Consider the following 24,044-nt stretch of genomic DNA (forward strand, 5'->3'; position numbering starts at 1 on the left):
TTTAATTGGTTCGGTTAAAATTAATTATCTTAATTATTGCCATTTATATCAATAATCATTGTTTACAAACAATTTAATTTCATTTTTAATCAAGCTATTGCTGCCAGCTGATGACAGCTGACAGCAGATCCATCTGTGATCGATTAGCAGAGACATTTTTCGCGCCATTTGTGCATTGCGACAACTTCAATATTGGTAACGCCCACTTTCAGTGACGGAAAGTACAGTACAGTCCAAAATTTGTTTTGAAAACCGGAATGAAAAATGCCATCTGTCGGTCAAAATTGTCAACTGATATCAACCGTGATATCTGACTTTGGTATCAATATCAGCCTGATATGATATATCAAATATCAGGCTTGATAATGGCGCGGATCACGGCACCGTTTTTAAGCTCGACCTTGAAACACTGTACAATGCTTGCCTTATGCCCAGCGTTGCCATTTTCTCTCAAGGTTGCGTTGCCGTGATCCGCCCCATTGATATGATATTTGAAATATCAAATTTTTTTGATATATCAACTTTGATATTCCCATCCCTGGGGCGGATCACGGCACCGTTTTTTAGCTCGACCTTGAAACGCTGTACAATGCTTACCTTATGCCCAGCGTTGCCATATTTTCTCAAGGTTGCGTTGCCGTGATCCGCCCCCCTACCGCAGTATCCTGCTGTACGGCGGCCTGAGTAGAACGATTGATTTGTGCTCCTGTAACCCACGTTAACCACACATCTATAATGGCCTCTTTTGAACATTGTGACGGTTAGCAATTCCTGAATTTATTAACTGCGGGCTGCAAAAGTTAAAGCTGAATTTAGGGCATTTTCTCTGGACTTGTAATTTTGATCTGAGGCAATTTCCGTTCAAACCTTTTGCATTAAATATTAATTTTCAAATTATAAAAGCTGCCGGATAATCTTAACCACTTGTACGCTAATAACAATTATTTTTCTTCCCGACAGATTCGCCCATGGACAATTCCATTAATTCTAAGCATCTCCTTGACCTTGAGCGACCTTCTACTTCTCGTGCAGGTATGCTATTTGAGGGATTATCCAGGAAGTCTAACATCCCTCTTCATTAATTTTCAGTTCACGGGCAATCTACGGACAACGAAAAGACAGAAGACTGGGCCTACGCGGCTAACGGCTGTGTGCCTGCGAACGCATTCTGCATCGACGACGAAGACATTTTTGTTCACCCAGCCCACGTGGGGGTCATTTTTACTCCCTATTACGGCATCGTGCCTGGCATGCTGCTGCCCGAGGTGGGCGTGGTCGGGGTCTTGCCCGACTGCGCAAGCCCCTTCATCGAGAGGAAGCAATACTATGCTTTGATCGGAAAGGACTTTTTCTGGCGGCCGTACGATTCTAAAAAATGGAACTGCACTCCGTCTGACGGATATGCCATCAAGAACAAAGGGCACGAATGGTATCTAATTGGCCGATGCGAAGTCGACGGCGTCTTCCTTGTCGGCATGATTTTTCGCAAGATTCTCTTCGTTCGGAAGAATGATGAGGTTCTAAAAATCGAGGAGAGATATGAGATTTTGTGCAAGAAAAGGAAATAGTGGTTTTTGTGAGTTTCAAACTCTGACAACTTCTTTACCAATCTGCACAACTCAATTTTGAGTAAAAAGCTTGAAATATTCATGAATATTGTGTATAGTGTATAGTTCAAACCAAAAAACTAAAAATTACTTTTAAATGATTTGTAATGGCCAGTAGTATTAAGTGTAGAAATTAATTTTAGCCCCATTAAAAGACTGCGTCTTTCAATCCTCGAATATGTTCATGATTTTATTGAAAAAATCACACCATCGGAAATCCCTCTTTTAAATCGTGACGAAATTACACGATCATATTATTAAATAATACTCTCGAGTTTGCGTAATTGTATTGTCGACGACCGTAACGCAAATACGCGACGACTTGCGAAATTGGATCTCTTGCAGTGGCAGCAGCAGAGCTCTGATTTCACTCTTTTTTTTGCGATTTCATTATTCATCCCTCAACTCTACAGCTGTTTACCAGCTGCCAAATAATTAAAAATGTTTTAATGTGGCTCTTTTATTTCCTTTAGCTAAAATACATGCAAAAATAAAAATTTTATTAAATTTTTAAATGATCTTAAGGAAGAAAAAAATTTATTCATCATCAGAAGTGTCACAACCACGTAATTTAAGGCCGGCGACTGGAATTCAGCATTTGCCAAGAACCTAGAAGTAAACAAACGCGTCTGATTCATTTTCCTTTAATCCCGCGATGTAATTCTGGCAAATCTAATTGCAGGATAACAGAATTTCTTGTATAACTTTGCAGAAAAATTGCACCGCTTCAGCCTACTAATTTATATTTTTCAATTCACCAGTTGCATAAAGCCTAAGTGTTTGAAGCCGCCAACAGATGGCGCCACCGTATACTTTCGATTTTAAGGCACTTCCGCTGCGATTTCAGACTCAATCTAGCTACTGTACATTCTTCAATTAATTTGCTCTCTTTTGACGTGCTGAAATCCAAAATCGGTTCAGCCAATCGCCGTAGAATCGTGAAAACTATTTTTTGAAATAAAAAATCTTTTCCAACGTTTCTACGGCGAATGGCTGAACCGATTTTGGTTTTCAGCACGTCAAAAAATAGCAAATTAATTGAAGAATGCACAGTAGCTAGATTGAGTCTGAAATCGCAGCGGAAGTGCCTTAAGAGTGAAAGTCTACGGTGGCGCCATCTGTTGGCGGCTTCGAACAACTGGTCAATTCTTGAAAAACCCCTGAGAAAAGTCCATAAATGTTTCGGTTCCTTCAAAGACTCAAAGCGTCTCTTTCTCGATAAACATTGAATCCCCCTTTGCTCCCCTTGATGCCTGTTCAGCATTGAAGCGAGGGTCGTCATCAGTATGTTTTTTTTAGGGTAAAAGGGTAAATAGTTCTGCGGCCACTCACAGGTAGCAGGTCAAGCGCTGCATCCAGCCAATCGAGGGCCGAAAAGCTTCCTAGATAGCACCTGTCATGTCCTGCTTTTCCCAGGCTTTGCATTGGTGGCTTCTGATTGGCTGAAGCAAAAAACAGCGTTTGCCCTGCACCCAGTGAGTGGTTACAGAACTACTTCGAATTAATGCAATGACGTGTGAGTGCCGCGGCATACGAGAGAGCGGGGGCTGGGCGTGTCACTGAGCTGACACCCTGCTGACAGCTGATTTAGAAGACCAAAACATAAACAAACAGAACACGCGAGCGGTTCTTTTTGTAGAATAAAACTATTTACACCAGATCTGGTGCAAATAAGAATTCGTTCTTGTCGCGGAAATTTGAGCGATCGCTCGCCTCGCCCACTCTTTCATCCCTCTCCATCGCGCAAACGAGTCAGCTGATCGGAGTGAAGTTAGCTCTACGCGATAGTACTCGGAGAGCTCTACCACTTGGAGAGCTCTGGTGGCGTTGGCGAGTAAGGTTGCCTTTAAAATCTGAATTTTCCAAGTGCTTAAATCCTGAAAACCGGCATTTTACTGTCAAAACTGGAAAATCTAATTACTGGGCAGATTTTCGGGCTTTTGCTTCAGCCATTAACGATTTTGAGAACACTTCGTGCTAATTTGTGCATGTGACAACCCTAGAATTGTAACGCCAGAGTTGTTTGCCAGAGCTTGGGTAGGAAAATATAAGCCGCATTTTACCATCGCAACACCTGGAAGCCTCTATATTTTTGATATTTTTCATTATTCCTACAGAAATTCCATGCTCACACTATGTTTCGGCTCCTTGTTAAGCAGGAATTTTCTGTTTAAATGTAATGAATAGGAATAAACACCAAGGAAGCTGCTTTTAATTTTAAATGAACATTTTACGACGGCTCTGAGTGCATCTTTTGCCTTCATTGGCAACATTTAAAAAAAAACAATTAATCTTTTTTATTAAATGGGCAAAATGTTATTTAAAATAACAACACCTAAAACCAAATAAGATGTTTTCACTGCAACAAATGTGTATGTGATCGGCAGAATATCAGCGAGGACCAGATTTGCGATAAAATTGGTTTCCACTGCGCAGATCCAAGATGGCGTCTGAATGTGGGAATCAAAAAGCTCTGGTTTGGATTGCCGTACGAGTGTCAAGAGTTTGTTTTTACGATCCAAAAGACACAGGAGTAATGCAAATTATGTCACAGTTTCGCGCATTTTCACATGACCGTTTTTGCGCGCCATACTCCACCGGACGCCATATCTGCGCGTCGCACGAATCTGGCCCCCCGCTGCTGAAAATCACAAGAAGATGCTGATCCGTCACACACCTCTTGGCTGAACCCAGCCCTTGAGTTCAGCACTAACTTTTGGTGTAGGGGTGTGCGTTGCGGAGAAGAGTATAGCAGCTTTTCATGTGAGTTCCAAGAATGATTAATGAGATTTATTTCATTTCATAATATTGAGAATTTATTGTTAAATCTGTAAGTGTGACATTTTCGATCGAAATTTGATGCTTTTTGGAGATTGTTCAAGCTTTACTCTTATTCCTAGTTCAAATCCCTTTTGTATCGGCGTGTGGGCGTCGGCCATGTTTGACAACAATTGTGTTTGTGTTTACGATTGATTGATACAATTTTATCTGTAAATTGTAAATTCTCTCACGAATTTGAGCAAATGAGCATTATTTTGCGTCAGTTCAGGTAAATATGTTGCTGCGTAAATACCCAAAACCGTATCAGCTGCGATCCTCGTGTGTTTTTTTCTCTAATTCTGTGATTATTGAGAGAATTTATTAAGATCACCAAATTTAATGCAGGAGGCTAGATCGTTTCGATCGTCAATGAAATAGCAGTACATAGATAGATTGACTAATTAATATGACGTAAATTTTCCACAGTATGAGCGCCAAGCAACGAGAAGACGATCAGTTGGTTGAGTTGACCAAAGTCAGGCTCCAGGCTCCAGAGGCTGGCGAGGAAGCTAAGGCTGGAGGATCTGGCCGGCGCTGCAGTTCATTTGCTGCAAATTTCCAACTTTATAAAGACTTCAACCTGCGTATGTTCATTATCAGTTTTGTACGCCTAGATTTTAAATTTCTGTCTGTTTCACAGCTACGGAAATTCGCGAAAAATTATTGCAAAGGATTTTGGAGTGGAGATGGTTTGTCCTATAGATATGAAGGAAATTTGGAGCAGTTTGAAAGGACAATGCAGTTGCTGCCACACCTGGTCGGCGAGAGGACCGTCTCGGTCGACTTTTCAAACATGTTCTCCTTATGCCCAGCTCGAAAAATCAACAGCTCGTTTATCGAGGTGTGCAGATTTTCTATTTCATCTTTAATTATGTATTATGATTTTGTAACTGGCTCTGTTAAAGGTCTGCGAGTTGTTGGCTCGAGCAGCGCCAAACATCGAAAAACTGTCGATGAAGAGTGCTCTCGTCTGTCCGGAGATCTTCTCATTCCGGACCTGCTGCAGCCGCTGACAAGAATGCAGAAGAAGCTGCAGATTTTGAAGCTTGGATGCTGCGAATTTGACTATAAAGGATTCCTGGAGCTGTGCCAAGCCTTCGGGTGTTAGGTTAGGCGTCAAATACCTCGCTGTCGAAGAATCTGGTTAAGGATTTTTGGATAACAATAATATTTCAAGAGATCTGCAGCACCTGAGAGTGTAGAAAGTAGGTGTTTTGAACCCCATTTACCTATCGTTTTTCTCAAAGGCTGCCCCTCAGCTGGACTAAATTGACTCCTGGCAGTGGGGAAATTACACAACTGCCCGTCTGCAAGAGGACGCTGAATCAGAAAATTCTTATATTTGTACACGGCTGCTCAGTTCTTTGATGGCAAGGAGGACCTCCCTGGCAAGCACCCATTCATCACTTACTTTCAGGCAATTTTTATTTTAAAATACAATTTTGCGTGAATAATAATCTTGTTTTGTAGGTGGATGGCTCCTTCATCACGAAATTTGGAGTGGACACTTTGGATAAGTTTTCAACCTTGAAGACTTTGGTGTTGGACACCTGCACATTGACTGACATGGATAACATGATGAGAGTTTACGGAGGGAACCTGCGCACACGCACACTCCACATCGTGGACGACTGGGACACTGCAATGGAAGGACTCACGTTTGGACGCATTTTGGAGTGCTGTCCGCGACTGGAAGAACTTGGCTTGCAAAACGTCAACATTCCAAATGAAGTCGCGAATCCCTTCTCTGCGCATCGCTCTTTCATCGGGCAAAATGGGTTAATTTTTGTTTTAATATGTAATCGCAAATAGTATAATATATTTTATCCACAGTGATGATTTCTGCGATCGAGCATCCCGTCCTCACCTAAACTGGAGAAGATTACTCTGGAAGGAAATTACAAGGTGAAGGACTTGAAGGGCGTAGCAACCCTTATTAAGCAGAAGAAGATCCTGAGGCAGTTGCAGTCCTGGTGTATGTTCCCGGTGTACACCATGGACCGAGTCTTTAATTTTGTCCACTTCAGGGCTGCCACACGCCTGGCCAAGATGGCCTCTGCGTTCCTTCCTTCACTGATCGACATCTCTCTCTCTCCATGAATTACAACTGCTTCCATCTCCGACATCTCCGTAGTCGCCAAGCACGACAGGATTTGTGCGATGACTTTGAAGATGAGGCTTTAGACAAGGTGATCAAGGAGTTTGAGAAATTCAGAGGTGTTTGTTGGTTTCAAACCATAAATTTTGATATTTAGTCTGTGAATAGATCTAATTTTGTGATGTGGAATTGAAAAATTGATGGATCTTTTTTTAAAAAAAAAATCTGCTATTGTTTTTAAGTAAGTGCACTAATCCGCACCAGGCATCCTCCAGAATTAGGTGCAAATTAAGTGGCAAACAAGTTAAAGATTCTTTAGGTGCCCAAAGAAATGCAAATTTATCTCCTCAACCTCTAAATGAAGGTAGCAGAACTGTTTCTAATTAAAAAAATTTACTCATTGTAAAAGATCTGAGGAATCCGCACACAACTTTGAGCTCATTAAGTAATTTTCAGTGTAAAATTTAGGCTTTATGAGATTAAACACTGCTTGAAACACATCCAATTTAGGTTTAATTTTAAATAAAAAAAACATCATTTATTTCATTCCCTCGAAAGCGAATTTTTCACGGTTGGGCAGTTAACAAGTCGAAACGCGATCTATTTTATTTTCTGATTGACCAGAAATGACAAAATTATGCCACCGCTGTCCAATTCGGACTCTTCCGCGCATAATTCGTCTTGCAGGATAATAAACTTTGTTTTTAACTGTCATCTGATCTGAGACTATAATTATAAAGCCTCTGCATCACAGTTATGTTTTTCTTTGACAATATAGCAGAGACTAGAGTTACAAAGAGACAAAACGTACTCATAAATGCCGCCAAAAGCATTCAACACATTAAAATTATTTTTTTAATCGGTAAAATACGACTGAAGTCACGTAAGTCAGAGCAAGCAGCAAGAATTCTCTTATATAATTATCCACGATGATATGTTGGCACAGACGCACGTCAGCAGTTCCCGCGCAAGTTTCAACATGGCTGACATAACCAGGCGCCGCTATACAGATTCTCCGGAGCATCGCGACGCCGTGGCTGATGGACAGGCGCCGCCACGAATATTCTCCGGAGCTAAGCATCAGAACTGCGTAAATTACCCACTGTTCGTTGGACTCGTCTCAAACTACTCTAAGAAACTGAAGGGTTTGTGGGTGTTCGCTCTCCACCCCTTAAGTTGCCATACAGTGTGAAAGATATGCAAACGCGAGCGGCGCCATAACGGTCGTCGCTTGATTCTATGGGGATGGGTTTATACACCTCCTTAACCCTTCGGCGGGTCAGAGAAGGTCGCGATGAGCCAAACGGTGGGTAGCTTTCGCAATATTCTGAGAGTTAGAACCCGAGATATGGGGGTGCCACAAACCCAAAAATTTGAAAAATGTTTTAGGAAAAATACCCAAAACTAAAAATAACTCCACTCTGAAATTTTCAGCCTACTTTTTGGATGCGGGGCATAATTATTATTTGAAAGGGGTAAAACCAGAAATATCTATTTATCTTGAAAATCTCGTCCGGGCCTGTTAATTCCAGTTAAAATATTGCTAGTGTTCCATGTGATAAGGACCGGATTCCGGTGTCAGTATCTTGTCTTGGACCATGATATGATTCTTTCCTATTTAAATTAATACTTTTTTATGATGCTTATTCTATGGTTTTCTTGTTCCAATGAAAATTAATAAAAAATGCGTACACATCAGAGTTTCTTTTTTAGCGCAAAAAAAACAATGCTGCATTTTTACGCATTGCAAAATTGGCCGAATTTAATTTTGTGTTATCATGATTGTGTTGCCGAGGAAATAAAACTGTTAAAATGGTCTTCAAATAAATTTGAAATAATACATAGATAGTTATTTTGCGCGTACATTTAACTGGAGATAAGTGACAAAAAACGCACCTAGGAATAGGAACAATTTATTATTGGTCAAATAAAGAAATGTATAAACAGCTTCGCTAAATTTATTAATATAACTTCTTAATTTAATTATTATCCAAATAGCTTGACGACGTTGGAAAATCCGGGATACCTTGGTGGCCTATAAAGCGATCTTCTTTCAGCAATTAATTACAGACTCATCGAGTAAATTAAACGCGAACTGACCAGTTGCATAAACCCTTAGTGTTCAAAGCCGCCAACAGATGGCGCAACCACAGACTTTCTTAAAAATTTTGCTTTAAGCGGTTTTAAGGCATTTCCGCCGCGATTTCAGACCCAATCTAGCTATTTAGCTTTTGTTTAATTAATTTGCTTTTTATTGACGTGCTGAAAACCAAAATCGGTTCAGCCATTCGCCGTATAAACGTTGGAAAAGATTTTTTTATTTCAAAAAATAGTTTTTCACGATTCTACGGCGATTGGCTATGAACCGATTTTGGTTTTCAGCACGTCAAAAGAAAGCATTTTAAGTGAAGACTGCACAGTGGCTAGATTGAGTCTGAAATCGCAGCGGAAGTGCCTTAAAATCGAAAGTCTACGGTGGCGCCATCTGTTGCCGGCTTCGAACACTTAAGGGTCTATGCAACTTGTGAATTAAACCGACTTAAAGAAGCATAATCAGCGATGGAAACAATGTTATATAATTATCTTCCTTGGGTGAAATCGAGCGCTGAGGTCATTTTCTGTACGGTACGCGAGATCCGGCCGACACGTTTGCTGCCAAATTGGTTCCGCAAAAAAATGAAAAAAAATAAGCAGAGACGGCACTGCGGGTGGTAATATTCATGGCGTGGTTAGATGCGGCACAAACTGCTGCTGAGGGCTGCCGCGCAGTTTTTCGGCAAAGGCGCATTTATTCGAACGCAGCTCTGCGCTGCAGCAGGAATTGTAATTATCGTAATTATTCAGCGGCAAAATGCAACCCGCGAAGCTTCTGTGTAGTTCTGGTTGCCAGCTGTACGCCGCGCAGGAGATTGGCAATGTTAACGTTTATTTGCAAAAAGATTCGCTGGTGCAACCATTCAAATTAAAATTAATGACGTGTGAGCAGAGTCTCAAATATCAAACTAAACGGCCATAAAATAATTTTACACGTCTGGAAGCCCAATTCAGATAGCTGCTGAACGAGCGAGGAGCATTTTATATTTCCGTTAAATTTCACCACGTGCAGAAAGGGAATAAAACGAACGGTGCTTGGTTAACTATCAACAAAAAGGAATGAGATTCGCTGCTCCTAATCGAATTGTAAATTTTCGAGAAGAGGGAAAATTTCAAAATAATATTTATATAAAACAAATTTGCATATTATTTGCTCGTAGCTTCGGAAATTTCCGCGGCCAAAGAAACACATCAACGTATTATTTCCTTATTTATTTAAATGGCGCTACAACCATTTAAAATTTCCTAATTATATTTCTTCCCCGAGGGCGACGCTGTGATCGCTTACTAGCCACCTGCAACCTTCCATCCTTTAACTCAGGTTCAGGTGTTCAATTAGTAATGTCGTTGCAAAGAGCGTTGTGCTTGATTTGCGAGCTTCCGACGGCGGACGGCGCTGTCCTCGCTGTCCACCTGAACAAGGAAAAACTGCAGAATTGGTTTCTCAACGTCTGTGGACAAGAGTTGGCTGAGGAAATCGAGGACGAGGACAAAATTTGCTACTATTGCATCTGGCAAGCCGAGTGAGTTCAAAAGAATTCCGGAATTTTTATTTTTTATCTGAGGAATTTTCCCCAAAGGTTCCTCTGGAAATTCAATGGAATGTCAGACGAGGATTTTGTTTGGTGGCCCAGGAATTCGGATTATTCGGACGAAGCTACGAAAGAGCTGCGGAATTATATACTATTTTGGTAAAATTCACGCCTCTATAGAAGCTCACTTTGTTCAATTTTTTATTCGTTTTAAGAGGGGAAATTGGAGCAGTGTTGGGTGGTGCAGTTGGAGAAAATTGAGCTGCCGAAAAATGACGCTGAAGAGAGACGAATCGTGCAAGCTGAAACTCTGCAGAGGCGATGGAAATGCTTCTACTGCGGGAAAAGATTTAAACATTCTTATCAATTGTCCAAGCATGTGAAGAAAATGCACAAGAAAGCAATCAGATGTGAAAATCACCAATGTGCTACCTATTTCAACACTCTTGAAGAAAAACAAGAGCACACAAAGAATATTCACGAAAAATCAAAGGAACGAGAAAAATTCGATTGCATTTTTTGTGGAAAGGAATTTGAGGGACCACAAAACTACAACTGTCATGTTCGTCATGTTCACAAAGAGTTTCCCATAAAATGCTCTCGTATTGGTTGCTTGTCTTTTTACAAAACAAAAATCGAAATGGAAACACACTTTGACTCTTTTCACGGGGATGATGACAAGACAAGAATGTTCAAATGCAATGATTGTGATTACAAAACTACGAAAAAATCTCATTTGGAAGCGCATATAGCTTGCAAGCACTTGCCAAAATATATGAAATGCAAAAATTGTGACAAGATGTACTCAACTGAATTTAGTCTAAGGATGCATGTAAATCGAGTCCACAATTTCAAGGTTTGTACATATTGCAAATTGGATGTTTCTACCAATATGTCAAGTTTTCATCTGAATATTAAAAAGTGCAGTCAGTGCAAGAGCAAATTCGAATGTTCAGGTCTATACCAATCGCACTTGAAGTCATGCAGAAAGACATGATTTAAATATGACAAAGCGCTCAAATTCATACAACTACGAATGCCACCTTGCTTTTCACATGGGAAAAAACACAAACAGTAAATATAATATAGAACATAAAGACTCAAATTCAAATTCACTGCTTTTGTGCAACATTTTATTAGCATTTAGTATGTTTATAATTTCACTCTTCAACCCAATAAAAAGAATAAATATTAGTAGATGAGACGATACTTTAATTAAAAAAAAATAACCAGTTCAGACCAAAACATTTTTTAATATATATCTTCGTGTTTTTTTATTTGACATCCGCATTTTTCAATAAAGTTGTAATGTGTATCCAAAATCGTTATTTAGTTTTTGAGTGATATATGAAATAATAAATTAGATTAATGCCGAATGTGGCATTTTAATATTCAATGAACAATTAGCAAAAATACACTACCTTTAACGCTTGTATTAACTCGCTTAAATGTCGGCAAATCAAAAGATTGAGTCGGAAAATGACTACACTATAAATCACAATCACAAAACGTGCTAAATGTTCTGCCACGAATGAACTTTTTGAGATCTGATGGAAAATATTCCTATACACAGCTGTTTATCTAGGAGGGGCTGGGGCAGACTATTCTAATGCTCGGCGGCGATCCTGGAGGAAAAGATCGCTGGCCGAAAAGATTTATTACCGGGGCGGCAAACAGTTGAATCACTGTGTACGGTCAATAATTCTTTTTCCTCTGCCTTTCGCACCACGGATTGCAAACTTTGTGCAATTTGCGGTCAAATGAATCATCACGAGTACTGGACATTAATATTTATTAGCCTCTGTCATGGCAAATTAATAACCACCTCGTCCGCAGTAGCCACATTTATTTATCTATTTAATCGCGGACGCAATTGCCGCGCCAAAATTTCTGCCAGCACGACTTTTGGAGGCAACGCGCACACCTCTTATAAACGTCAGCTTCACTCACTTTTTAACATAAATGAAAATGCAGCAAAATATTGTTATTTGTTTTTTATTTATAAAAATTATGAATTTTTGAAACAGTATTATGAATTGTATTGCACTTTTAACGAAAACAACTCAAAGAAAATGTTATAAGCATATATATTCACATTTTGACTTAAATTCTATATATGAATGTGGGTGTTTCCAGATAATGTCTCTTCTTCTATGTTTTCAAATTTTTGTTCATCAATTTGTCCGATTTTTGCAAGATTTTAAGTGTGATTTATACAAACCTAAACATCGGAATTTGCTCTTGCAGCGATTGCACTTTGTAATTTTCAAGTGACAATATTTTTTGTTATAAACACTCAAAGCCAGTTTGCATAAAGGACAAACCTCAAAATTGTGAGAGCGATCCTCATGATTTTTCAATTCATATCGATCGGAAAACAGATTATCACACATTTTACATTTCATGGATTTAAGCAAGTGTTTCCTAGCTATATGCGCTTCCAAGTGAGATTTTTTCATAGTTTTGTAATCGCAATCATTGCATCTGAATTTTCTTGTCATGTCATCTTTTTCGTGAGCAGAATCAAAGTGAGTTTTCATTTCAATTTTTGTTTTGAAAAATGACAAGCAACCACGATGAGAACATTTTACAGGAAACTCTTTGTGAGCACGGCGAACATGAATGTTGTAGTTCTGTGGTCCCTCAAATTCCTTCTCACAAAAGGTGCAATTGAATTTTTCTCGTTCCTGTGATTTTTCGTGGACATTCTTGTTGTGCTCTTCTTTTTCTTCAAGAGTGTGGAAATAAGTAGCACAATTGTAATTATCACATCTGATGGCATCCTTGTGCATTTTCTTCACATGCTTGGACATAACGTTAGAATATTTAAATCTTTTCCCGCAGTAGATGCATTTCCATTGCCTCTGCTGCATTTCACCTTCATCAATTCGTCTCTCTTCATCGTCAGCACTTTTCGGAAGCTCAATTTTCTCCAACTGCACCCAACACTGCTCCAATCTCCCCTCTAAAAAGAATAAAAAATTAACAAAACCATCGGGCTTCCAAAGCTTGAATTTTACCAAAATAGTAATTCCGCAGTTCCTTCAATGCATCGTCAAAATAGTCTAAATTCCTGGGCCACCAAACCAAAGCATCGTCCGCCATTTCGTCGAATTTAGAGAGAAACCTTGGTAAAAATTCCACAAAATAAAAAAAATATTCCTTGAATTCCTTTTAAAGACTCACTCGGCATGCCAGAGACAAAAGCAGCAAATTTCGTCCTCGTCCTCGATTTCTTCGGCCAACTCGTGTTCGCAGACGTTGAGGAACCAAGTCTGCAATTTGTCCTTGTCCACGTGGACAGCGCCGTCCACCGTTGGACGCTCACAGATCACGCACAGCGTCTTTTGCAACGACATTTCAGCTAGACCACCTGAACCTGAATTGAAGGTTGCAGGTGGCTAGGTGATTGAAGCGCCGCTCTCAGGCAGAAAATCGCATATTAACAGCGGTTAAATTTGAACAAAAACAGTTTTTCTACCAACAGATGTTTGTGTCGGAAACTAAGAAACTCACTTCTTAAATTTCATTTGCTGTATTAAATTAATCAAATTAATAATAAAAAAACTCCATTTATGTTGAATAAAACTTAAAATTGGCGGCAACTTGGGCCTCCAAACCGCATTTCACTTCAACGGTAATTAAATTTATTATTTGGATTCCTAGAGATCAAGCAGGGAGAAAATTGGCAAAGGAAAAAACAATAAAATATTGATCATATTAGAAATGCAATTAATTTATAAAAATCACTGCAGTATATAATTTTTTATTTCATAAAAACAAAAGGCCCAAATTAAAAAAAACAATAATTATATTTTTATGGTTTGTAATGTCCGATGAGGCGCACTAATTGTCTTCTTAAATAAATCTAAATATCCAAGAAGTACAATAACAGGCCGAGAGGTGCTCCGGAGGACCGACCTTCTACTGCTCGATATTTTTCGCAGCTTTTGAGCACGCGCAGCTTTTATATAGAAGCAGGCGTTTCAATGAAGGTGCAGCGAGGCAAAAATACGAAAAATACTGGCCACGCAGAGCCCAGCTCATCTTGTTTCGAGAGTTTTTTTCTGCTCCAAGATATTACCGCAATTGCTGCACTATTTAAACTTTGTAGCATGAATAATTGAACCGCCATAGTGCGCCACCTGAAGGTTAGTTGATGCAACTACGGTGTTTACTGTCCCTCCAAACAGCTGAACTGCCTCAAGGTGAAAACCACCCGTGCGACGTGCGTGATTTGATCAAATACTTTTCGTCTTATAATCGAGTAAAAATCGAATTTTACGCGTTACGAACGTAAGCCACGTAGGTTTTGGCCATGGACTTGGACCAGGGTTTGGTGAAAGAAGCCGAGCACCTGCGGCAGAGACAAATTGCCGCGAACAAAATCAGACGGATCGCATGGCAGTATGGAGTTTGTCTCACCCTCGACTTTGAAGCCCATAAAATTGTGGATTTGCGTGAGTATTTCTTCCATTAAAAATATTTCAATTCACCGCAGTTGCATAAACCCTAAGTGTTCGAAGCTGCCAACAGATGGCGCCACCGTAGACTTTCGATTTTAAGGCACTTCCGCTGCGATTTCAGACTCAATCGAGCTACTGTGCATTCTTCAATTAATTTGCTAATTTTTGACGAGCTGAAAACCAAAATCGGTTCAGCCAATCGCCGTGGAATCGTGAAAAACTATTTTACGAAATAAAAAAATATTTTCCAAAACGTTTCTACGGCGAATGGCTGAACCGATTTTGGTTTTCAGTACGTCAAAAAAAAGCAAATTAATAAAAGAATGCAAAATAGCTTGATCGAGTCTGAAATCGCAGCGGAAATGCCTGAAAATCGCTTAAAACACAATTTTTTAAGAAAGCCTGTGGTTGCGTCATCTGTTGGCGGCTTCGAACACTAAGGGTTTATATGCAACTGGTCAATTCTATATTAAAATATTCTGAGAGAGGCAAACTTCAATACAAATTAGGAAGTTTCTAGACGTGAAGTTTGGTATAGCGGCCCGATTTTTCCTATAAACTTTCGATTTTTCTTAGTTATACTCCGGCTGTTGGGGTAATTAAGGGAGCACCCTAGCTAAAGTAACGTTTGGATCTCTATAGTTATATCAAAAATCTCTAAGTTATATTGTAGAGTTATTTAGGTTTTACTCAGTTAATATCCATTGTTAATAGGATATTTTCGGAAGAGTTTAATTAATATATGAGCTCGACATCATTGTTTATAATAATATTGATTAATTATGTTAATTATTATCAATATTATAAACTCAATGTCTGCAGCTGCAAATCCAACAGTTATTTTTTCTTATTGCAGCAAAGGAATTGATTTTGAAGGTGGTCGGCCATTTAATGACCAAAAACTGCTCCAGTCTGGATCGCACTGTTGATGATATGAACATTGTTATGATGCCTGCTTTCCAACTGTGGCTTGCCAACATGCCAAAGGTGATCGACTTGACGGCGTTCATGTCATTTTCTCCCAGAAGCCATAAATATAATTTCTTCAAAGAGGTAAAATAATCTATTTTCCCTATTTTCTAATATGACGAGTTTTTTTAGTAGAATTTCCCAAAGTGCCAGCTAATTTCTGGGATTTGTAAATATACATGGCAAAATTTATTATTTTTCCTATTTTGAATTTGAGAAAAAACCCTTTTCTAAATTAAGCATATAGGGGTGAGATGAAGATTTAGATTTTTGGCTTTAAAGTTTAAACAAAATGATGTTATTCAAATTAATAGTGGTGCCAAATTAATATAATTATTTCAACGCTTTTTATACTATAATTCCCTGCTTTGTCATCCATTACAGGCATTGGCTGCAATATCTAGAAATGTTCCGCAAGTAGAGGAACTGCTATGGGAAGTACACGAACCTACCAGATATGTCGATTGCATCCTCGTGGACAGTGAAATATTGGATGCGTTAGGCCAACTAAGTCAGCTGAAAACTCTGAGTATCAGGGAAAAGTTTAAGTTCCGTCTGCGTGACTTGATTAATCTTGGCAATCAACTACCGAATCTTCAGAGCCTCTCCATCATCTTGGAGGAGGATATGAATCTTAGAACCTTCAACCATCAAGACCCTATAGTCGCACAGTTGAATATGAGCTTGCGAAAATTGAAAGTACTCATATATGATAGAGAAACCCGAGAAAACAGACCGATTGAGTTGGAACTTTACTTCTTTTTCATGCTGCATCTGTGCAACGTTCATATCATTGACTATTGTGATGAGAATAATATAGTATATCGAAACCATTTCGAAGCTATGACGGAAGACATCACTCGGCAAAATTACGTACATACACAAAATTTACGTAACTTTAAAGTTGCTGTACATAACAAGAGTACCTTTTTCTTTCGCCCTGGCTCTCAAATTCTTCGGAGATTTCCTCACGTCCTTCACCTTGAGGTAATTATCATAAAATTTGAAGAATATTTATTTCGTTAGGACGTTTGCAAACGCTGACGCCGCACATTTATTTTGCAATTTTCGGCCAACTCCCGTGTACGAACAAAATCGCACAAAAAACTGCAGCATATTAATATCACAAATTCCGATATTCAGCAAAAGAGTAGAACATATATGAGAGCATATAATAGTATATTTTAGTTTGTTTGCGTGTCGCAGCGAAAGCCTTGTTTATCAAAAGGTTTCCTATATCGTAATGTGATTTGATTTTTAATTTATACATGTTGTCAAACTTTATTTTTCAAATCTGTTACAGGTTAAGATTATATCCAGGGAGGACAGCGAGCCGGAAAGACAGATGGACATTAAAAACTATGAGAAATACCTGATGCTGTTTGACAACATCATAAGTTTGAATCTCGGCTGGATACCTCCATCCGTTGTCTTGCTCTTCCTTGGAAAATACGGACATGGCCTGAAAACACTGTACATCATGAACTTCCGCTCTAGCGGGACTCCCTTATTAAATTTGTCTCCCCACGAGATACTGACTCTGTGTCCGAGTCTGGAAAAACTGGTGCTAAAAGGAGAACGCTTTTGTGAACCAATGGAGGAGCCCATTGCTTTATACACCACATTAAAAGAGCTAGAACTGGTCATGTAAGTATTTCAACTAAGATTTTGAAAGGTGTCTTCTAAATATATCAACGTTTTTTAGGATTCCGATGGACGAATTTCCGCTGGAATCTATTCTGCACGCGCCAAACTTAGAGAAACTGACGCTGGGTGCAGTAGTGTTGGACGGCACGTTAATTAGGAACGTGACCACTTTGTTGACCGAAAAGAAAATCCTGCAACGGCTAAAATCTCTTAGAATTGTCACTAAACTCCGCCTCTTCGTCAGTGTCAATTTCGATATAGTACGTGAAATGTCCAGGTTAATCAAATGTGCTGTTGCTTCACTGCCAACATTGACGATGGTCAAATATGACCTGGACGTCTCTAATTTTGGCTACTCGTTGCTAGCCAAAAGCTTGCGGGATAGGAGGCTGACGAATGAGGAAATTCCAGGCATTGCACTGTTTTTCGAAGGCGTCCAACTGCAAAATATTCAGGAAGACATCGAACAGTTTGTTGATGAGGAACTGATCAGCATTCTTGACAAGTATGACTAATTTTGTAATGCTGGATGTATATTTTAAGGAAATAAAAAGAAAATATACATCAACTTTTTAATAATTATTTTATGTACCCTATTTTTCTTAATTAATTGTCATCCTTTATTGATATCCAATGAAAGCTGCTTAAAATCGTTAAGAATCGGTGGGCTTCCCTTTTTAAAAGATATTATCACCAACTCACCTTTTGCGTAACTGCTATATACATGTCTAAGTTTCTAGAGTTAATCAGGTTAAGCAGATTAAAACAAAAAACCCTCAATAAATTGTCCAATTATCAATTAATTTTATACATTCGTACCGCGCAGAACGAAAATAAAATCCTAAAAATTATGTAAAAGCTAGCAAAATGAAAAAATAGGAAATACCGTGATGAAACTTTTTTAACTAACAACAGCTTTTCAAATTGTGTTAATTGCAGTACTGGAACTCAATTATTTATCACTTTCCTGCAAATTAATTCGTCCTGTAGGATGGCTCTTTTAAAATTAAAAAGCTAAGAGACAAAAATAACGCTGAACCTTTTGGTTAGAACCACAAAATATATGGTAAATTTTAAATAAGGAACTAATGCATCATGAATAGTAAGTACTAAATGAGTATTTAATAGTCCAGTCGTTAGGCTTGATAAATATATTTTTTGGAATTCAAAAGAAATTAAAAACCTTTTTTCCTGTTTTCATGGTGGCGTGTTTTCCGATTTTATGAATAAAATTCGATTGCGCATTCAGGCGGACGACACACGTTCATCGACTCGTCGCCAAGAAAACACCAGTGCTGAAGTGAACTTTCGATTTGGTGCGGGGATAGTCTACTGCTGCCACGATGTTGGACATTTTGGACAAGTGGGACATTTTTAAGACGCTGAGCGACGAACTGAAACGGAATATCAGACATGCATTTGCAAATGGTGAGCTTTAAAAGTATAAAAATGTTTTATAAAGCTTATTGAACTGCGGCCAAACCAAGGAAGAAAATTGAAAATATTATGTTCAATTTCTGGAACCTTATTTTTGACAAAAGTATATTCATTTAATTTCCATTGCCTGTAGCTAAATTCAAAGCTTTTTGTAATTTTGTTTTGAGCGTTGATAAATCCTCAGTTTCAACATGCATACTCTCATTTTTACTAATTAACGTTTTTTTAAAGATGATAGCGCAATTTACGTGACGAAAGATGATGAAGTTTTCGGCTTTGGGAAAAACTTATTTGGATTTCTGGGTACTGGCGACAGGAAACCACGCACAGAGCACACGAAAATTGATCAATTATGCGGACAAAATATTCAAGGTGATGGTTAAGGAAAATTATTGGTGTGGCTCCCTAAAATAACATGGAGTGTTTTTCTTCAGATTTGCAATTCTCAGAATACACATTTTTTGCGATTTCTGCTTCCGGCTCAGTTTTCGCCTGGGGAAGAAATGCTGATGACGGCCAGCTTGGATTGGGTACATATGAAAACACCTGGATTCCTACCAAAATCGAAGGAATTTTGGCAACAAAAAGAGTTGTGCAAGTGGCCTGCAGTCATTGCCATACTCTGGCTTTGACATCAGAAGGAGAGGTTTAAATAAAAATCAAAATAATTAAAAAAAAACTAACAGTTTCAAAATAAGGTCTTCTCGTTTAGTTTTAATCAAGACGGGCAGTTAGGCCTGGGACACGGAAGAAAACAAAATCTTCCGATGAAATTGGACTTTCCTGCTGCTGGGAGAGTTGTGACCTCCATCGCTTGTGATAATTTCTCATCTTTAGCACTCCTAGACACCGGAGAGGTGAATTTAATATCTATTATATGTGTCTTCTTCGAAAGCAGTATCGTGTTTTTCAAAGCGGCTGCTATTTCTCGATATGTATGTTTTCTTAATTATTCAATCATTAATTTTAAAGGTATTTGCTTGGGGAGACAATCCAGATGGCATTTTGGGCCAAAGTGAAGAAGTACAGGATCAAAATATTCCTTGTAGAGTGCCCGGCTTGAATGGCATCACAATTACAAGAATTGTTTGTGGCACAAATCATGTCCTAGCTTTGTCCAACGACGGAAAAGTCTATTCTTGGGGATGTAATTTTTTGGGCCAGCTTGGAAATGGAACTTTAGGAATAAGTTCACACCAACCAACTTTGGTATCTGGAATTGTTGGCAGGTCAGATGAAAATTAAAAGGGCAATACTTATTCATGATTAATGAAATGTTTACCTGAAAAAATTTGTACAAATCTATAATAATTTTGTTTCTAATAGAGTTAGAGACGTAGCCACATATTACGAAGAATTTGTTAGTGCTGCGGTCACAGAAGCAGATGAAGTTTACGTATGGGGTTGCTTCTATGGTAGGATTTTGAATCTTATTAACACATAATTAAAAAAAATACCATCTCATAATCTCCATTAGAAGATGAAGACATTTTGATCCCGAAAAAAACCTCATTCACATCGCTGGAGGAAGTTTTTGCGCATATACCATTTAAGGAATTCAAATCCCAGGCGGATTTTTTAGATGAGTCGATCGGTGAAAATAACACTACCAACGAGAGTGATGATGATGATGAATCTTTTGGAGATTACGACTGTTTTTGAAGCTATGCATGGGGCACACGAATGCTGTTGTGAAGAGTGACGGCTTCAAGCTCTGAATGGAGATATCGCCTCAGCAAATTATGAGATTTATTCTGCTGAGAGAAGCAGAAAATGTGGATCCTTATAACCAATAAATAATGTTTTTCTTAGAACACGTGTGTTTTATCACTGTGAGTTTCCTCATGATGCTTGCTGCTGGGAGAATAACCCCCCCCCCCCCCCCCAGCCCCCACATTGCCATCCACAAGAGATCGAGGCAACAGTGCGGGCTTAGAGCTTCTCACTCTCCTTATATTCTACGTCAAAATATTTTCTGTTAAGCACAGGAATTTTTGTTCTGACTATTAATAAATATGATAAAATATAGGTTTTGTGAATATATAAAAAAATGAGACAGTAATAATTTTACACAAAAGAGGAGGCCATGAATAATTAAAACCCTCGGCGCAGGAGGGGAAAAACTACGGATTTTTCTCAAAAATATATAAAAGCACAAGCAAAGCGTGAAATTTCAAGAATAGATTGTTTCTTGTCAGTCAATGGTATAATTTGCAAATTAATTAATTACAATTAATTGAAATAGGAGTGAAATAAATTCTTGGGGTTCCACACAGTGCAGCAATGAGAGATTATATTAATTAGTTCATATTTTAGTGCACTTTTTATGCTCCGGTTGCGGGGAATATTCTAAAAACGTTACATTTGTGGAAGGAGAAAAAATTATTTCTCTCCGTCTTGCTAGCGAACAGAATAAGCTCAAGCATCAGAGAGTGCGGCAGTGCGTCGGCAGCTTCTGTCAGAAAAACACTCACTCACTCACTCATTCCTGTCTCAGCGACGCAGCAGAAAAATTCTCGCCACAAACCGCATTGAAATATAGTGAGTAAATTGTTAAGATTTTTGTCCAGGCATTTTTATGATTTCTGATATCCAAAGAATTTTATTAATTGAAACGACTGACCAGTAGTTGGAATTTTTATTATTTTAAAGATTATTAAGATTTGAAGCAGGTAAACAGGTGAATTAAAGAATTGTCGAAAAGTGCGAAAAACTTTCGAAAATTTCCATTAATAACTTGAATTTTTGAAATAATATAACGCCCGAGTATTTTCTCCATCCTTAAATACCACGAAAAGTTGCTGTTGGGAAAGAATTTTCGAAAAATATTCTGACAAAATAACAGGCCCCTATATATCAATCATGTTCACTTTTGAATAGCCGCCTAGCGGCAGACGGGAAAACTAGCCAGCGGCAATATTATACAACTTATGGGTAATGAATTTTCTACAGGTTTGAACTTGAATAGGGTTGTAACCCTGATTTTCAAGAGAAATTTTTCAAAAAGGATTGAGGCCTTAGTATTCAGTGCTCTCTCGTTAAACTCTTCTATTCACCAGTTGCATAAACCCTAAGTGTTCGAAGCCGCCAATTAACAGATGGCGCCAGCGTAGACTTTCGATTTTAAGGCACTTCCGCTGCGATTTCAGACTCAATCTAGCTACTGTGCATTCTTCAATTAATTTGCTAATTTTTGACGTACTGAAAACCAAAATCGGTTCAGCCAATCGCCGTAGAATCGTGAAAAACTATTTTTTGAAATAAAAAAATATTTTCCAACGTTTCTACGGCGAATGGCTGAACCGATTTTGGTTTTCAGCTCGTCAAAAAAAGCAAATTAATTAAAAAAAGCAAAATAGCAGGATTGAGTGTGAAATCGCAGCGGAAATGCCTTAAAACCGCTTAAAACAAAATTTTTAAGAAAGTCTGTGGTTGCGTCATCTGTTGGCAGCTTCGAAAACTAAGGGTTTATGCAACTGGTCAATTCTAATTTATTTTTATTTACAATAGGCACGTTTTTATAATTCGATTATTTTATTCTTTCAGTTTGCCAGGTTCAAAGCTACGAGAGTAGAACCTATGGAATTTTCCCTACGAAATATGGGCACAATGAGTGAGTTTAAATTAAAAAAGGTTTTCCAATAACATTTAATTATTTGTTGCATCTTTCAGGAAAGAGGCCCAGAGCAGAATCTTTCGATTCAGGAGAAAAAAACATTAAACAACGGAGAATGGACTCTGAAGCTTTTGACCTGCACGGTTTTCTCGAACGCATTTCCCGCGTGAGAAGGGATTATTATGGGTATGGGTCCGTCAGTAGCATCATGGGTATGGTAGGAATGATACGTGACTACTGCTGCGACGAAAACAGTGCCAATGCCATTCACCACGCCGCCTCCGTCAAATTCGGATCCACCATGATCTACTCCATCCAGCCAGGTCCGAGGAGCTGCGACCGTCCAGACGCCAAAGGCAAAATTTCACTCGAACACGCGCTCGGTGCGAAGAACATCAAAGCTGCCAAGCTCCTTTTCAATCATATCAACACTTCCGCCTTGAATGTTCGCAGTCTGCTGGACTTTTGCGTAAGGTCCAACAATCTGGAGTGGGCAGAGTTTGTCCTCCAGTTTGACCGTGAGCAGTTAGTGAGCTCAAACACCCTGTTGCTGGCTGCCAGGTACGCAGACGGAAAGATGTTCAAGTGGTTGTTCAGAAACACCGTCGACGACGGTTCCTTGGGCTCTCAATGGAAAAATTTCATCTTGCACTTCGCCGCCAGCAACAAAGAGCATGGACAAGACGTCATTCCCCTCCTTTCTCGCTACAAGTTCCACGTGAACAATTTGGTGGCCAAGAAAACTCCTCTGACCATCGCTCTGGCCGACCAGAACATCAGGGCGGCAGAGCAGCTGATCAAGATTGGAGCGAATTTAAAATTCAGAATCGAAGGCTACAATCTGCTGCAGATCTGCACCATCAACAGCCTGACGGACAGCATGACATTCCTGTACGAATTAAACAAGCGGGTTTTGGTCAAGCAGTCTTCAGTAAACGGAGAAAGCATTCTCATGGCGGCTGCCATGTTTGGGACCAAGGAGATGTGCGAGTGGCTCCACGACAAGATGGGAGAAAAGAAGGAGGCCATCTGCAACAAGTTCAACGCGACTGTCACCCACTACGCCGCGTTCAACAAGAAACGCGGAATTGAGATCATCGACTTCCTTGGTCGCGACGTTGTCCTTAAACAGGTGCACCACAAGAACCAATTCGGCGAAACCCCGCTGCACTGCGCCCTCAAGTCGGGAAACGTCGAAGTGGCGAGCCATTTGATCAAGGAATACAACGCCGACCTGAGCGTCAAAACGCGCAAATTGAACCTGCTTCACTTCTGCGTGATGCACAACCAGCTAGACAGCGCAAAATTGGTCCACAAACAAAATGGAAAGTTGATCCTGATCAGGGGCCCTGGAGGGAAGAATGCTCTGCACGTTGCAGCTGAGCGTGCTGACCTGGAACTTTGCCTGTGGCTCGTGGAACAGGGCGTTAACCCGAAGCATACGACCTGTCAGGGAGAGACCGTACTGAACCTGGCCAGGAAAAATGAAGACGTGTGGACGTATTTCAATGATCTGTCGTAGAGCGGAAGATGGTACGAAAATATTAACCCTTTAGAATTACTTTGAAGACTCGTGTGAATTCACATTTAAACGTAAAACATCTGGAGAAAACGTTAATTTCCCCCTTTCAGCTAAGATACAATAACAAATATCAGAAATAATTCATTGCTATGCACCAGAAACTGCATTAACTGTCCGAATTTCAGAAAATAAAAATATACGAATCTTAGAAAACTGGATTTTTCTTCTTATGCGCT

The 24,044-nt window shown here is 39.2% G+C and overlaps 2 protein-coding genes across 2 annotated transcripts; both read left to right on the forward strand.

The window, feature by feature from the left end:
• The first annotated feature begins 965 nt into the window (after nt 1-965).
• On the forward strand, nt 966-1,649 carry LOC135941726 (uncharacterized). Its single transcript, XM_065487406.1, has 2 exons — nt 966-1,032; nt 1,090-1,649. Exons 1-2 carry the CDS (start codon nt 969-971, stop codon nt 1,566-1,568), a joined length of 543 nt encoding a protein of 180 aa, XP_065343478.1. The 5' UTR covers nt 966-968; the 3' UTR covers nt 1,569-1,649.
• A 20,845-nt stretch (nt 1,650-22,494) lies between these two features.
• On the forward strand, nt 22,495-23,808 carry LOC135943762 (putative ankyrin repeat protein RF_0381). Its single transcript, XM_065490425.1, has one exon. It carries the CDS (start codon nt 22,495-22,497, stop codon nt 23,806-23,808), a length of 1,314 nt encoding a protein of 437 aa, XP_065346497.1.
• The last annotated feature ends 236 nt before the right edge of the window (nt 23,809-24,044 follow it).

The sequence above is a fragment of the Cloeon dipterum genome, chromosome 4 (genome assembly GCF_949628265.1).
Source record: "Cloeon dipterum chromosome 4, ieCloDipt1.1, whole genome shotgun sequence".
In the NCBI taxonomy this organism is placed as follows: domain Eukaryota; kingdom Metazoa; phylum Arthropoda; class Insecta; order Ephemeroptera; family Baetidae; genus Cloeon; species Cloeon dipterum.

What these genes read in the sequence shown, in the direction of transcription:
- LOC135941726 (XM_065487406.1), top strand. Translation starts at nt 969, where the DNA reads ATGGACAATTCCATTAATTCTAAGCATCTCCTTGACCTTGAGCGACCT. An exon ending in ACCTTCTACTTCTCGTGCAG is followed by an intron (nt 1,033 to 1,089) that starts GTATGCTATTTG and finishes ATTAATTTTCAG; the next exon opens with TTCACGGGCAATCTACGGAC.
- LOC135943762 (XM_065490425.1), top strand. Translation starts at nt 22,495, where the DNA reads ATGGGTATGGTAGGAATGATACGTGACTACTGCTGCGACGAAAACAGT.